Raw genomic sequence first — 16,473 nt, forward strand, 5'->3', positions numbered from 1 at the left:
CTCTTATTTATCTATCTACCAGACTATTCACCCATCTGTCCATCCCTTCCCACTTCCTTCCTTTTCTCCTTCCTTCCATTACACATCCATCTGTATCGCCAATCTTTTGCCAAGTTTTTTGCACACTACTGCTCCCTCTTTTCTCCATCATCCTAATTATGAGGACTGGTTGTTGGGTTAAAGTCTTTTATCAGACGAGTTATGTGGGTGATGTTTTCTCCCCCATCCTCTGTTCTCTGTCCACCTGTCACCGTCTCAGACAGTCCCTTTCTGACCATCCACCATCAACCTCAATCCTCTCCCCTGCTTTACTTTTCTTCATGCGTTTCCTGACATTTCTTCTACGTTAACTTATTTGTTTCTTTTCTGTCCTCTCCGCCAGAATGTTAAATCACTGAGGGCAGATACTGTCTTTTATTGACTTTGTTACATCCCAGTGCTGTCACAATGCCTGGACCACAGCTGGTGCTCTACAAATAGTTGTTGAACAAACTATATTTTTTCACATCTTCAAATGTCGTTCTGTCTTTGGCCCTGACAAGCGAGCGGCATCTTGGCTGGGAATAGGGTTCCTGAGTAGCCGTTCGTCCCTTGCCGTGGACTCTAGCTACTCCTCCACTGGCGTCTGGTTTCCCAGGCCGCAGGTGAAAAGTCTGGGGCCACCTCATCCATCTACATTTTGTGCACACCCCAATTTACGCAATACTATCCCTGTGTATATTTGTTTCTCCAGCAATCTTGTTTGTTTACCGGGCAAAATGCTTCATGCATAATAGGAGTCCCCAGAATATTTGTTGTACAAATATACAGATGAGTGAATCCATGGATGGCGGATAGATGAAGGGAGAAGGGACTTCAAGAGGGTGAGAAGGGACATGATGTATTTACCACAACTCTTGCAATGCCAGTGACACAGATGCAGACCAGTGGTTCTCAAGGTGGGATCCCAGGCCAACAGACCGGCATCAGCCCCACCTGGGAACTTAATAGAGATGCAAATTTTGGGGCTCCACCCCAGACCTCGGCAATCAGAAACTCTGGGGGTGGAGCCCAGCAGACTGTTTTAACAAGCCCTCTGTGTGAGTCTGATCAAGTCTGAGAAACAGCTGTGGACCAATCTCATTTTATAGATGGTAAAACTGAGGCTGGGAGTAGGGAAGCGACTGTTTCGAACTCACCTTTTTCCGTCAGTGGCACAGCCAGGACGCATGCGCAGGTCCCCATAGCTCCAGCCTGCGCTCCTGCCACCCCAACCACCTGCCTCTCCTCGTCTTGCTCTTTATGTTTATAATCAAAGCAAACCATGCATTTGTGCAACTATTTCAAAGCACTGGGATTGAATCTCCGCTCTTGCAAAGTTTCTGGTTTCATTGGGGTTTTTCCAGGATTAAAAGAAAAAAATGTGACTTAGAGTTGTTTCTATAAGGCTTTGGGCAATGAACAGGAGCCAGGCGATTGCATTACCTCGCATGGGAGGCCTCCCAGGCTGGGCTGTAACGTTATAGCTCACGGTGAAGGCCAAGGCGCTCTCACGCCACAGTGCATGTCACACACGATCCAGTTTCCTCCCGATCGATCGATCGTGGGAGAGAACGTGTGAATGGCGCTCAGCGTTGTCCCACAAGAGGGATTAAGAGCTTTGACATTGATCAAGTCCCCGTGATTACTAGGTTTTTCTTGCTAATTTCTTCATTTGTCACAGGTTTCTTTTTAATGTATTTTGTATATTCCTTTCCAGTCTTTTTCTCATATGCATATTTTTTTGTTTTTTGTTTTTTAATTTTTCTGTGAAGATGTGCTGGGTAACCATCAAAAAAACTCTCCTTTGTTCACATCCTGTAGCGTAGGCCTTCTCCATGACATGGCTATAAACTCTCATTTTTAAAAGATAATTTCTTGTTTAGAGAAGTTTCAGATTTACCAAAGAGATGCAAGGATCGTACAGTGAGTTCCTGTATACCTGTATACCCCTCACCTTTATTCTTTAGAGAATGGAATTTTAGGATTAGAGAACTGAGATTTTCGAGCAGAACACCGACACTCTTAGATGGACCATTTCTTTGGAAAAGCTTCTAGAAGCCTTCTGTTGATTCCACCAATCTTTGTTGACAATATATCATTTGTCAGACCTTGGGGTGGGTACAGTGAAAAACAGGACACAATACCGTCTTCTAGTTTCAGCTTATCTGGCCAATAGTAGAACTTATTATATATATAATATATATATATATATATATATATATATATATACTGTATATATATATATACACACACATTATTTTTAATTGTAGTAATAGATACATAACATAAAATTTACCCACTGAATCATGTTTAAGTGTACAGTCCAATTGTGTTAAGTACATTCACGCTGTGCAATTAATCTCCACACCTCTTTCCTCTTGCAAAACCCTGTACCCATTAAACAAGTCCTTTAACCCCCTCACGCCAGCCCCAACCACCATTCTACTTTTTTTTCTTTTGTTTTTTAATTAAAGTTTATTGGGGTCACAATTGTTAGTAAAATTACATAGATTTCAGGTGTACAATTCTGTAACACATCATCTATAAATCCCATTGTGTTTTTACCACCCAGAGTCAGTTCTCCTTCCATCACCATATATCTGATCCCGTCACCCTCATCTACCATCCCCCTCCCCCCTTACCCTCTGGTAACCACTATACTATTGTCTGTGTCTATGAGTTTTTGTTTCTCATTTGTTTGTCTTGTTCTCTTGTTGTTTTTGGTTTATATAGCACATATCAATGAAATCATATGGTTCTCTGCTTTTTCTGTCTGACTTATTTCGCTCAGCCATTCTACTTTCTGACTCTACGAATTTAAGTATTCTAAGGAACTTCATAAAAGTGGAATCATACATATTTGTCTTTTGTGACTGGCTTATTTCACTTGGCATAATGTTCTCAAGCTTCATCCATGTTGTAGCAGGTGTCAGGATTTCCTTCCTTCTTAAGGGTGGACCTACTGTATGGATGGACCACATTGTGTTATCCATTCATCTGCTGGTGGACCCTCAGGTTGCTTCCATGTTTGGCTACTGTGAACAATGCTGGCATGAACATGGGTGTACAAATATTCCATTGTGTCCCTGCTTTCAATCCTTTTGGGTATATACCAAGAAGTGGGATTGCTGGATCCCTCAGAAATACTATTTTTATTTTATTTTTTTTCGAGAAACTGCCATACTGTTTTCCACAGTGGCTGCACCATTTTACATTCACATAAAAGTACACTAGAGTCCCAGTTTTTCCACATCCTGGCCAACATTTGTTATTCTTTCTCTTCTGTCCATTTCCCTCTGTCTCTCTCTCTCTCTCTCTGTCTCTCTCTCTCTCTCTCTGTCTCTCTCGCTCATAGCAGCCATCCTAATGAATGTGAGGTGGTTTTCATTTACATTTCTCCACTTAATCGATTAGTGATGTCAAGCATCTTTTCATGTGTTAATTAGCCATTTGTCGGTCTTCTTTGGAAAAATGTCTATTTGAGTCCTTTGCTCATTTTTTAATTGGGTTGTATTTTTTTGTTGTTGCTGTATTTTTGGTTGTTGTTGTTGCTGATTCTAATGCCTTATCAGATACATGATTTGGAAATATTTGGTAGTGTCCTCCTCTGATGCACGTTGTTTTTAATTTTGATGCCCTGCAATTTATCTTTTTAACCTTTGTTCCCCATGCTTTTGGTGTCATAGCCAACAAGTCATTGCCAATCCAACATTGTAAAGAATTTTCCCTACACTTTCTTCTCCGAGTTTTATACTTTCAGGTTTTACATTTAAGTCTTTGATTCATTTTGAGTTAATCTTTGTCTATGGTGTAAGGTCAAGGTCCAGCTTCGTTCTTTTGCATGTGGAGACCCAGTTTCCCCACCGTCGTTTGTTGCAATGACCGTCCTTTCTCTATAGAATTGTCTTGTCAAAAGTCATTTGACCGCGTACGTGAGGATTTAATATCATTTATTTTCAAGTGCTATCAGTGAATATGAACACTTACATGTGTGTTTCTACTCCCCCCGCCCCCCCCCCATTTAGGCAGTATCACATTGTTTGCAGTCATTACCATCATCCTGGGATGTCTCAAAATAGGGTACTTCGTTGGATTTTCTGAATGTCTATCAGCCGCTGAAGGAGTGTTCCCTGTCGCACACGCAGTACATACTCTGTTGCAGGTAAACCATTGGATGTTTGTTTATGTTGCTTTGCTTCCTGTTAAGTGTGTCCCAGGGTGTATAAAATGGGATATGTGGGGACAGTATGAGGTGAGCCTGAGTCCATCTCTGAGGCTCTGTCCTTCAGCTGCCTCCATGTAAAATGGGACTCTGTGTCCCCTTGGCCATCTTTGTAGGAATCCTATGAGACAGAACTTGTAATGACAAAGAGTCAGGAAATTCTGCCAAGCCAACATCCACCAGAAATGGCTGGAGGGGATTTAACATAACAGTTTTACTGAAATATAATTCACATACCATACAACTCTCCCATTTAAAGTGTGCAAGTCAGTGATGTAATGTATTCATAGAGTTGTGCAAACATCGCCACAATCCATTCTAGAACATTTTCATCCCCCCCCAAAAAAAACCCTGTGCCATTACAGCCACACCTCTGGGTCATCGAAACACTTGTTTGTTTGCTTACTTCTGGATTAAAATCTTTTAGAAATGTATGAGACACTCTTTCTCAGCATTGGTCCTCTTGGTGTGGCTAAGAAGTAAGGATTTCATGTATATAATTTAAATATATAGCTTAGAATCGGAAAAGTCCGTGTTTGAAAAGAATCTTAGATGGGCCTCCAGCTCAGCTTCCATCCTTAGCAGAAACCCCTGGCAACGGCTATCAGAGCCGGGGTCCCTGTTACTCTAACAACAAAAGTGAAAATGAACATTTCTGTGGAACTTCAGAGCACGCAAAGTGCTTTTCATTCATCACTGTGGGATGCTCCCAACCACTCCACAAGGCGGGGTGTTGGATCTTCATGCTCATTCCCAAGGAAGAGCCTGGACAGCAGAGAGGGCAAGTGACACACCCAAAGTCGTGGCTGAGACGTGATGATTCTTCTCCACACAAGTCACCCTGGAAGATCATGAACTTGATCCAGTGACACTGTCATCGCTCCAAGTATTTCTGGAGTCCCAGTTTAAGAACGTCCTTCAGGACCAAAACTCCACCTCCAGGGTGCCAAGGACACCATTTTCAGACTCCGTCTTTCATCCTAAGTGGTCTCCAGACCGTGTGCCCCGGCAACTTCAGGGTGCTTCTTGAGATCAAATGCGTCCTCACAAGTGAAGCTCTGAGAGGAAGTGTCAGAGGAGCGCACCCCAATTTGGCTCTGTGATAGCGTGGTGGAATGGGCCGGTAGCTGCCTGGGGGACTGGTTTGAAAGGGTCACCTCACATTTGAGAGTTGCTATGGGCTGACTTGTGTGTTTCCTAAATTCCTATGTTGAAATCCTAACCTCCAGGACCTCAGAATGCGATGGTCTATGGAGAGAGGGTCTTTATAGAGATAATTAAGGCTGAATGAGGCCATGGCAGTGGGAGGGGGAGGGGGGCTAATCCAATAGGACTGATGTCCTTATGAGAAGAGGAGATTAGGACACAGAAACACAGAGGGACGACCATGTGAGGACACTGGAGGAAGATGGTCATTTATAAGCCAAGGAGACTGGCTTCAGAAGCAATGAAACTGCTGACACCTTGATCTCAGACTTCTGGCTACTAGAACAGAGAGAAAATAAACTGCTGTTGTTTGAAGCCACCCAGTCTATGATACTATCTTATGGAGCCACCAGCAAACTAACACAAGAGACACCTGATTGTTTATTCCAGGGGAGTCAAATCCCATGGCGACAGGGTCTTAAAGTGAGACCAGTGATGATGTGAAAAGCCTTAGTGAGACCAGAAAGAACTAGCTCCTTCCTTCCTTCCTTCCTTCCTTCCTTCCTTCCTTCCTTCCTTCCTTCCTTCCTTCCTTCCTTCCTTCCTTCCTTCCTTCCTTCCCCTGCCTTCCAAATTGGGCAAACACTGTTCTCAGTACTGGGAATACAGGGTGAAAGCTGCAGTCTGTGTGCTATGGTGGTGTCAGTCACATGGGGAGACATTTACCAAAGAATGGGCAATGACAACACTAGGGCACGATGCTTTGACCAAACTTACCCAGTGACAAGAAACTCCAGCTGCCTCTCACCAGCTTTGGGGTGAGGGGTGTTTTCTGCCAGGGAAGAGCCCCAGAGTTGTCAGTGAAAGAGGGATGTAGTGTGTCAGAGACCAGTAAACAAAGACGTCTTGGGGATGTGTGGCCTTTCCATGTGACAGGGAAGAAAATGTGTGGGGCTGTGGGGGAGGAGAGCTGTGGCGATGGGGCAGACTGGAGCCATGGTTTAGTGTAGGGCTTGGAAGCACACGCTCTGGTCAGACTCCCTGGCGTGGCACAGACCAGCAGGGTGACGTCGGGAAATGACTTACCCTCTCCGGGTCTCAGGGATCGCATCTGCAAAGTGCCTACTTCATGGGGTTCTTGTGAGGATTAAAGGTACGGATGTGTGTAAAGAACTTTGCAGTGAGCACTTGGTCAAGGTGAGGGCACGTAGGAGCTCGGGCTTTATCTTGAGGGCAGTAGGGAGCCATTGAAGGCTTTAGGCAGAGGAATGACCTGGACAGATGGAAGTTTTCACTCTGTTATTTGGTGGATTGGAGATCTCTCTCTTCCTAATTTAGGGCATTTTTATCAGTCACTGAATTAATTTATCAATCATTCTATACCTATTGGACACTTACTATGTGCCTTTGCTGCATTAGATAACTAGAGAATGACAACAATTATTAAAAAAAATATATATATATATATATATAGTGTTTATTTATATTTTTAAATTGTGGTAAAATACACATAACACGAAGTGCCATCTTAGCCATTTTTAAGTGCAGTTAAGCAGTGTTAAGTATATTCACATGATTGTGCAATCACCTTGCACAATCTTCAGTACTCTTTCATCTTACAAAATGAAATCCAGTCTCCATTAAACACTAACTCCTGATTCCCCACTCCCCCTGCCCTTGGCAGCCGCCATTCCACTTCCTGTCTCTATGAATCTGACTGCTCTAGGGACCTTATAGAAGTGGAATCATACAGTATTTGTCTGGCTTATTTCACTGAGCATCACGTCCTCAAGGTTCACCCACGCTGCAGCAGGTGTCAGAATGTCTTTCCTTTTTAAGGCTGAGCAATATTCCACTGTATGGATGGACCACATTGTGTTTATCCATTCATCATCCATTGGTGGACACTTGGGTGGCTTCCACCTTTTGGCCACTGTGAATAATGCTGCTATGAACATAGGTGTGCAAATATCTTTTTGAGAACCTGCTTTCAATTCATTTGGATATGTACCCAGAAGTGGAATTGCTGGATTGTACAGTAATTAAAAATATTGGGCTGGCCCGGTGGCTAAGGCAGTTAGAGCTCCGTGCTCCTAACTCCGAAGGCTGCCGGTTTGATTCCCACATGGGCCAGTGGGCTCTCAACCACAAGGTTGCCAGTTCAATTCCTTGACTCCCGTAAGGGATGGTGGGCTGTGCCCCCTGCAACTAAGATTGAACACGGCACCTTGAGCTGAGCTGCCACTGAGCTCCCAGATGGCTCAGTTGGTTGGAGCGCATCCTCTCAACCACAAGGTTGCCGGTTCGACTCCCACAAGGGATGGTGGGCAGCGCTCCTTGCAACTAGCAACAGCAACTGGACCTGGAGCTGAGCTGCGCCCTCCACAACTAAGACTGAAAGGACAACTTGAAGCTGAACAGCACCCTCCACAACTGAGATGAAAGGACAACAACTTGACTTGGAAAAAAAGTCCTGGAAGTACACACTGTTCCCCAATAAAGTCCTGTTCCCCTCCCCCAATAAAATCTTTTAAAAAATTTATTAAAAAATATTGTATAACATTGTTGAAAAAAATTGGAAAAGAGAATAAAAATGTACCTATAAGCCCATTAACAGGAACATTTGTTGTTGCTTTTAGGTATTCCCTCTATTCCTGTGCTTAAGTGTACATTCTTGTCAAATTTTACATAGAAAGTGCAGAATTTTCTATTCCAAGTTTTTTACTTAAAACCATAAACTTTTTTGTGCTGCTATATAGTCTTTATAAAAGCATCAGTTAGCATAAGTAGCCGTCTAACTTAGAGTTCATTAATAAATAAAATGTATTTAATTATTTCCCTGATGTTGGGCTGCAGGTCATCTTACCGTCATTACCACCTGCTTTTTCAATGATCAGATGTTTTAAGAATCATGCCTTGAAAATGTTTTCCAAAGCAGGACAGTAAATTTTAGGTAAAACAACATACAAGAGATAGTACGCGTAAATGTACTTCGTTTTGTGCTGTCTTTTTATAGCACTTAACCACCAAATGAAGATTAAAAGGACAAATTTATAAAGTGCCCACCAATGTTTGGCACATAGTAGGTGCTCAATATGCATTTGTGTCTAAAATAAGGCCCGGAGTGTTTTAGGAGCTCAAAAACTGCCTGGTACACAGGAAGTGCTCCATCAATATCAACAAATGAGTAAGTTGACAGTGCAGAAGCTTTGCTAAAGTTGTACCCACTCCGGGCATTGTTCTAGTAGTTGACATGGATTATCTTAATTGCTCACGACACTCAAGATAGGTTCCATTATCAGCCGCATTTCACAGAAAACAGATGTAGAAAATTTCCCCGATTTGCCCATGGCCATGTGAGCCAGGATTCTCCCACAGGTCGGATAGAGACCTCCCTGAGCCCAGCCCCTCCCCTGTATTCTTCTAGTGATGTGGCCAGGGGACTGGGAAGCTTATGTTGTAGAGTGACAGCCTGAGTCAGTTCTGTACTTCACTTAAAGCATTCACCATTTGGCTTCTGTCCACTGGCGTGGTAACTGTGAGTGGGTGATAAAAACAGGTTAACAGGGGTGATGACAGGTAGCTGTCGCTCCCCAAACCCTGTCCCACGGAAGGAGGCCTCACTCTGATTCTCGCCGCCTTATTCTGAACTCGGTCCCCAATGGGGAACGGCACTGTCACTTGAGATGAGGATAATGACGTGCTGTTCTTCTGGGGGAGATCACGGATGTCCCCAACATGCCCCACACCTTCTCCTTCAGTTTTTATAGTTTTAAAATGTGCAAATATAGTGATGTTTCCCGCTGATGTGTCTTTCTTTCCTTCCTTTGTTTTCATCTAGGTATATTTCCTTTGGGGGCACGCAAAGGATATCATCCAGTCTTTCAAAACACTGGAAAGGTAAAAATCGTGTGTGGGTCCCTGCTTTACATGTTGAATTTCTTGTCCGGTTAGAACTAACGAAACTCGTCAATGCCATCTTGGTTGGGTTATAAATACGAGACCAACTCTCTGCTCCATCCCGACAGGCAAAGCCTTCACTTGTGGCCGGAGAGGAGGCCCTGTGCCTTCGGTCTCTTCCTGGGGACAGCACTGGAAGTAGGATGATGTGGGTTTGAACTTTCTCTCCACTCCACCATCTTAGACTCTTCCCCTTTGTGGTCCTCAGTTTTCCTCATCTGTAAAATGGAGATAATAGCATAGCCAACCTCCAAGGGCTGAGTGAAGTAATTGACGTAGAGCTTGCAGGCACATACGAGTACTCAGCAAATGTCTGGTCTGTTATTATCTCTGTCCACCTCTCTCTTGAGGTAATTGTGAGGATCGAGGGAAAGAATCCGTAGGACAATGGGATGGGTTACCTCAATGCAAGGTATTCTTATTCTGCCAGGAAGCCCTGTGTGTACACATACTGATGGAAAAGGGATCAGTATTTGCTTCATAGAAAGATCCCTCATCATCTACACTGTCAGTGAGGAACAGAAAACTCTGTTTTAATGTACCGTTTAAAATGACAACTGATATTTCAAAGGTTGATGTACCTATGTCTAACCACCGGATAGAACTATTTTAATAGATTATTGAAATAGAAATGATTTTCACTGACCTCATTATGCAAAAAGCATCAGCTTCAACAAGCTATCAGGCATCTATTGCGCTCCTACTCGGTGCAGGGCCTGCTACAGGCACTGTTGGGGCCATGAAGTGACAATGGGCTGAGATGTCCCAGGTCGCTGAGTGTCATGCCTGGAGTTGTGCACTGGCAGCCTGTGTTATCCCCTGTGCAGCCCCAAGCAGTGGCCTTGGCAGTGACCTTTAACCCCCGTCTTAACACAAAAAGTTACTGCTCCTGCGGGGGCCTCCTGCTGCAGGGGAGGGGAATGGACAAATGGGGTCAAATGGACAAATCAGGTATAAAGGAGGTCCAGGCCCCAAGGACCCAGCGAAGACAGTTTTTATGGTCCCTGAGAGCAGGACAAAGATTCCAACACCCATCCTCATGGTTAATCTGCCTGCGGCTCTGTGAGAGTAATGTAACTAGGTTGCTCTGCCTTACATGGCTGAGGTGCCAGCAGGTGAGGGAACGTACCCCAGGTCGCCAGAGTGCTGGTGGAAGGTCTGGGATTGCCTCCCAGTTTGTCCCAGTTTGTATGCTGGGTGGACAGGAGGTGTGTCTGTCACCAGCTCTTCCTTCCATCCGCAGGCTGGCTGTGCTCACAGCTTAAGGAGAACACTTGGGGTTTATGTTCTGAGGCAGGGTTTTGCTTCATCTACTCCACAGTGATTCTTTAAAAATTGTACTTTTTTCCCTGATAAAACTTGTAAGGATACATACAGTAGAATTTAAAAATCACCACAATGCCACTGAATTATGGGGGGGATTGAATGTCTGTGTCCCCCCAGTTTCATAGGCTGAAGCCCTAACCCCCAATGTGATGGTATTTGGAGGCAGGGCCTTTTGGAGAGAACTAGATTTAGATGAAGTCATGGAGGTGGGGTCCCCATGATGGAATTAGCGTCCTTATGAGATGAAGAGGGACACCAGAACTCTCTCTCCACGTGCACCCAGAGGAAAGGCCTTGGAGGATACAGGGAGAAGACGGCCATCTGCAAGCGAGGAATAGAGCCCTCACCAGGAGCCAGCGGGCACCTTGATCTTGGACTTTGAGCCTGTAGAACTGTGAGCAACAAGCGTCTGCTATTTTGTTTTAGCAGTCGGAGCTGACAAAGGCAGCCACCACCCGGAGGTTACTACTGCTAATGGTTTGGTCCGCTATCTTCCAGTCTTTGCCCCATGAACAGATATATTTTGTTTTCCTTTTTACTGTTGTGGTCTTGCTTCTCTTGCTCTGCCTTTTCTTTTCAATTTGTTCTTAGCCCTTTTCCCTGTGAGTCTTTTTCTACACCCTGATCTTTATTGATTGCACAGTACCCCATAACCATAGTGCATCTAACCAGTGCCCTGCTGCACTAGTCACCTATTGCCTTCACAACAGAATATCACAGACTGGGGCAGCTTAAACAACAGAAATGTATCTTCTCGTGGTTCTGGAGTCTGCAAGTCCAAGATCAAGGTGCCCATAGGGTTGGTTTCTGGTGAGTCTTCTCTACTTGGTCTGCAGAGGACTGCTTGTTGCTGTGTCCTCACATGGCTTCACATGCCAAGTCCTCACAGGGCAGGAGACAGAGACAGACAGAGAGAGAGAGAGAGAGAGAGAGAGAGAGAGAGAGAGAGAGAGAGAGAGAGAGAGAGAGACTCTTCCTCTTCTTCTAAGGACACAGTCCTGTTGGATCAGGGCTGCATACATATGACCTCACTTAACCTTAATGACCTCCTTGAAGGACTTACCTTCAAATACAGTCACACTAAGGGTTAGGGCTTCAGCATATACATTTTAAGGGGACACAGTCCAGTCCATAACACCTACCGTGTTTCCCCGAAAATAAGACCTGGCCGGACCATCAGCTCTAATGCGTCTTTTGGAGGAAAAATTAGTATAAAACCCAGTCTTATTTTAATATAATATAAGACTGGGTATAATATAATATAATATAACATAATACAATATAATATAATAAATACCAGGTATAATATAATATAATACCAGGTCTTGTTTTACTATAACACTGGGTAAAATATAATATAATACCAGGTATAACATAATACAATACCGGGTCTTATACTAATTTTTGCTCCAAAAGACGCATTAGAGTTGATGGTCCGCTAGGTCTTATTTTGGGGGAAACACGATATTGTTGGGCAATTAATCTTTCTGAATGTTTGGTTGTTATTATAATAGTACTGCAATGAACATCTTTAGTCAAAAATATTTCTGAACATTGCTAATTATTTGCTTGGGTTAAACTCTTAGAAGTAGCATTGTTGGGAGAAAGGGCGAGATGTTTTCCACAAACGAATATTGAGCAGCTTGTCTGTCCCCAGGAACTCCTGGCTGGATAGAACAAACTTTCCCACTTATAAAGCACTTTCCTTTACCTGTGTTCTGAGGTCCTCATGCACCATAATCCTGTCAGGTACGGACAATAGGTATGATCGTGATTCCATTCAGCAAATGAGGAAATGGAGGCTGAGAGAAATGAAGCAGAGCCCAAGGTCAGGCAGCTCCCCTGGGCAGAGCTGGGCAGGACACGAATGTTGACTTTTTTCATTCATAGCATCACAGGACTTCATTTGCTGGGTGAAGTCATTCCTTTTGCTTTGGTCATTTATTTAATCACAGCCTCGGGACATTTGGGCCCATTTCAGTCCAAAGGGATCTTTGGCTTTGTTTTCTAGACCTGCCTGCCCAACACAGCAGCCGCCAGCCACCAGCCACACGTGGCCACGGAGGACTTGAATTGTGGCGAGTCCACCCCGAGACGTGCTGCAAGACCAAAATACACCCTGGGTTTCAGAGACTAGGGTGACAAACAGAGTGTAAAATAGCTCAATAATAATTTTTGGGGGGGCATTGATTACATGTTGACATCATAGTATAGTAGATATATTGGGTTTAACAAAATAGTATCAAAATTATTTTCACCTGTTGCTTTTTACTGCTTTTAAAAATGTGGCCACCAGAAAATGTAAAATTAGACCTGTGGGTCACATGTGTGTCTTGCGCTATCTGGTTCTGGACCCCCTAGGCTGTACACCCAGACATTTACCACCAGGATCTTCCATCTGAGGGAAGGCTGAGGGGCTGGCACCAGGTCCTGCCTTGGCCTTGTTTGTTACGTGGTTGGACACAAGTCTCTCCCTGTCTCTGGGCTTCTTTCCTAAACTGGACAGTCAGTGGCTTGAACCAGACATGCACATAGCGTGATTCATCCTGTTTTGTTTGTAGGCCCAAGTGTGAAGCATTTTTGAGTTACTGACCACCTTTAGGTTTTAGATTTAGATTTTTCTCGAAAAACTGGAGGATTTGGCAATCCCAAGTGTGCATGGCAACAAAGCTGAGCCTGGGTTGTACCCTCCAGATGGGGGCCACCCCCTCAGTGTGCTGTGGTCCCCACCCAACCCTGTTGCCACCCTAGATCCATTTTGTCCATCACCATTTCCTGCCAGGCCCTCAAGGCTCGGGAACTTGCCAGCTCTGGACTTACTGCTTTCGTCTGGTCTTTTGAGCCAATATCCCACCATCCCATGCTTTTAGTACCTATAGGGATTTTTCTTCTGATACGAGAATTCCTCTTACCGGTTTGAGTCCTTTTCTTTGCCCAAGGCTGAGGTTTAGCGGAACAGTAGGTTCGAAAGCAGAGCTGGCAACCTAAGTGAAGATCAGAAATGGCTCATGGAAGCCTTCTCTTTATTGTGGTCTGGGGTTATCGGATCCAAGTATGAGCCACGACATGAGGAAATGACGTCTGCCCTGAATTCATAGGACAATTTCCACATCAAACCAACAGGAGGCCGCCAGGTCGCAGAGGGGAGCTCGCATGGCGGAACAGCCTGCATTCCCTCCTCTGGTTCAGTGGGCCTGGGCTCGGACAATTGCCATTTGGACCAGGAAAGAGGAGAAGAAAGGGGTGCTGTGTACATTATAACTAAAAGAAAAGCCAGTCAGCCTGAGGCAAATGGCATTGTCTGCCTTTGTCAAAGGCTCTATACAATGCCTCCCAGACGCCCTTGAGAAGGCTGGCCACAATCTATGGCACTTGGGCAAGTGCGAGGGGCCAGCAGATGGGCAAACATCTGACTTAGACATCCTGGGAGGCTGTTTCCTTCTCCGGGGGTGCCTGGACTTTATGCAGCTGCCAAAGGAAGCTAGGTTTTGCTCGCAGTTACTCGTGGGAGCCCCAGAAGGGTCAGCTGGGGTTAAAATTCAGAGCAACCTTGTGGTTGAGAGGACACGCTCCAACCAACTGAGCCATCTGGGAGCTCAGCGGCAGCTCAGTTCAAGGTGCCATGTTCAATCTTTAGTTGCAGGGGGCGCTGCCCACCATCCCTTGCAGGACTCGAGGAATCGAACTGGCAACCTTGTGGTTGAGAGCCCGCACTCCAGCCAACTGAGCCATCCAGGAGCTCAGCAGCAACTCAGCTCAAGGTTGCCGGTTCGACTCCTGCAAGGGATGGCGGGCTGCGCCCCCTGCAACTAGCAACGGCAACTGGACCTGGAGCTGAGCTGCGCCCTCCACAACTCAGACTGAAAGGACAACAACTTGAAGCTGAACGGCACCCTGCACAACTAAGATTGAAAGGACGACAACTTGACTTGGAAAAAAACAAACAAAACAAAACTCAGAGCAGAGGTGAGGTCAGGATTGAAAACCCAGGTGTACCGTTTATCCTGTAGGCTGAACATGGAAGAGCATGCTCTTGGTTAGACAGCAGGGAGGTGTGCTTCCTCTGGGCCTCTTCTCTCCGACTGAGGAGACATCAGCTGCACACAAGTTTCAAGACATGCCTTTCAAACCGCAGTATCTGCTGCACCTGCTACATACAAGGTCCATAGTTAAGTGCCCTGGAAGCTACTGCTGTGAACATATCTTAGAGCAGCAGGCAGGGGGAGACTCTGTGGGTTCTGAAGCAGTCAGTGACCCTTCTGGAACCATATTCCTCACAGATCTCTCCTCTGTTCCCCAGAGTCCAGCATCCACCTTCTAGGTCATCGCCGTTCTTTTTCCTTAGGAGGCGGTATGGCGTAGACGCAAGGGCAGAACTTGGGGTCAGACCTGCTGTTCCTAAGTCTGCAAACCCCGGTGTGGCTGCTTACTCTATTTGTGACCATGACACCCTTTCTGATCCTATCTGAGACTCTCGCAGCTCAGCAGTGTTGTCACAAAATAGGCTTTTATAATGTTTGCACTCTGCCATCCTCAGTGATTTGGGGTTTCATCCCTTGCTGGTTGCTTTGTAGTCACAAAATAGCTGCTATAACTCCAGCCTTCATGTCTGCATTTGAGCCTGGAAAAAAGGGGAGAGGAGCGATTACTGGGCTTTTCTTATTCTTAAATCTTTCTTCAAGAAAGTGTAAGTTGTCCAGTAGTGACCAGAAGACTGCCTCACAACGCACTAGCCACCACGGCCGTGCCTCGGTGCCAGGGAGGCCAGCAAGCAAATTTCTGGCTTGTTTTGGTGTCTTTAGAAGTCAGTGCAAGGCAGGGGGTGTAGATGATGGTTATTGGTTTGACCAACCAACAGTAAGAGTATACCAACTCTCAAGATGTCCCATGTAGCCCTTTCAGTCTTTCCTTTATTGTTCTTTCCTGTTCCCTTCTAGAGGAAAGAGTTTGGGGTATGATAGGGTTGGTTGCCTGCTTTTAGAAAAGTTCCATCCCCTGTGTCCCTGCTCCCAAGACCCAGTTTCTTTTTGTCCCATAGACAATGAGTTGAGTACTGGTAGGTTCAAGATTAAGGCAAAATGCCAAGACTGTGGTTTTGGTAGTTCCCATGGAAACACCCCTCCCAGCCACACAGGGGACCCACCCAGAGCCTAAGCTGCCAGATGAAACCAGAATCATGGATAAGAAGGAGCCGTGTGTGTGTGTGTGTGTGTCTATGAGCGTACAATGTCTTCGTCTCACCCCATGGGGCTTGGGGCTTCCCAGGGCTGGTCAAGAACTGGTCTTTGTGTTTTCCAGGTTTGGGGTGATCCACTCGGTGTTCACCAACCTGCTTCTGTGGGCCAACAGTGTCCTGAATGAGTCAAAACACCAACTCAATGAGCACAAGGAGAGACTCATCACTTTGGGCTTTGGGAACATAACAATAGGTGAGTGGAAAGGGTTGCCCTGCCGCCATGTTGGAACATCTCGGAAACCTGCAGAGACCAGGACGTTCAGAAATGAGGAGACAGCTTCCAAAGAGCTGCAGGGTCCACCTGACTCAGCATTGGACAGAGTCCTCTGCTGTTGTACAAAATCTTTCAAAATCTCATGAGTCTGTCGTGCTGGTTCCATAAGTAGACTGTGCTGAGCATGAGAGGCTTCTGCCGTGACTCAGGGGCTTGTCAGACCCGCAGGTGATCGTCTGGGTCGCCATTTCTCATGGTCCATGCTGGTACGGAAATAAATGTCTCTGTTTACAGCTATGGGGGATTGGCAGTTGTTCCTCTGTGTGTGTTTCATTAAGCCTTTATTAC

The 16,473-nt window shown here is 45.3% G+C and overlaps 1 protein-coding gene across 1 annotated transcript in view; it reads left to right on the forward strand.

Moving 5' to 3' along the window:
* Positions 1-16,473, forward strand: part of OTOP1 (otopetrin 1) — a 32,922-nt gene that overhangs the window by 6,426 nt on the left and 10,023 nt on the right. The window contains exons 2-4 of the mRNA XM_019716574.2: positions 4,047-4,183; positions 9,231-9,289; positions 15,974-16,104. Of these exons, the coding sequence (XP_019572133.2) occupies positions 4,047-4,183; positions 9,231-9,289; positions 15,974-16,104 (327 nt within the window). The remainder of the gene's footprint in view (positions 1-4,046; positions 4,184-9,230; positions 9,290-15,973; positions 16,105-16,473) is intronic.

Source organism: Rhinolophus sinicus, linkage group LG02, assembly GCF_036562045.2.
Source record: "Rhinolophus sinicus isolate RSC01 linkage group LG02, ASM3656204v1, whole genome shotgun sequence".
In the NCBI taxonomy this organism is placed as follows: domain Eukaryota; kingdom Metazoa; phylum Chordata; class Mammalia; order Chiroptera; family Rhinolophidae; genus Rhinolophus; species Rhinolophus sinicus.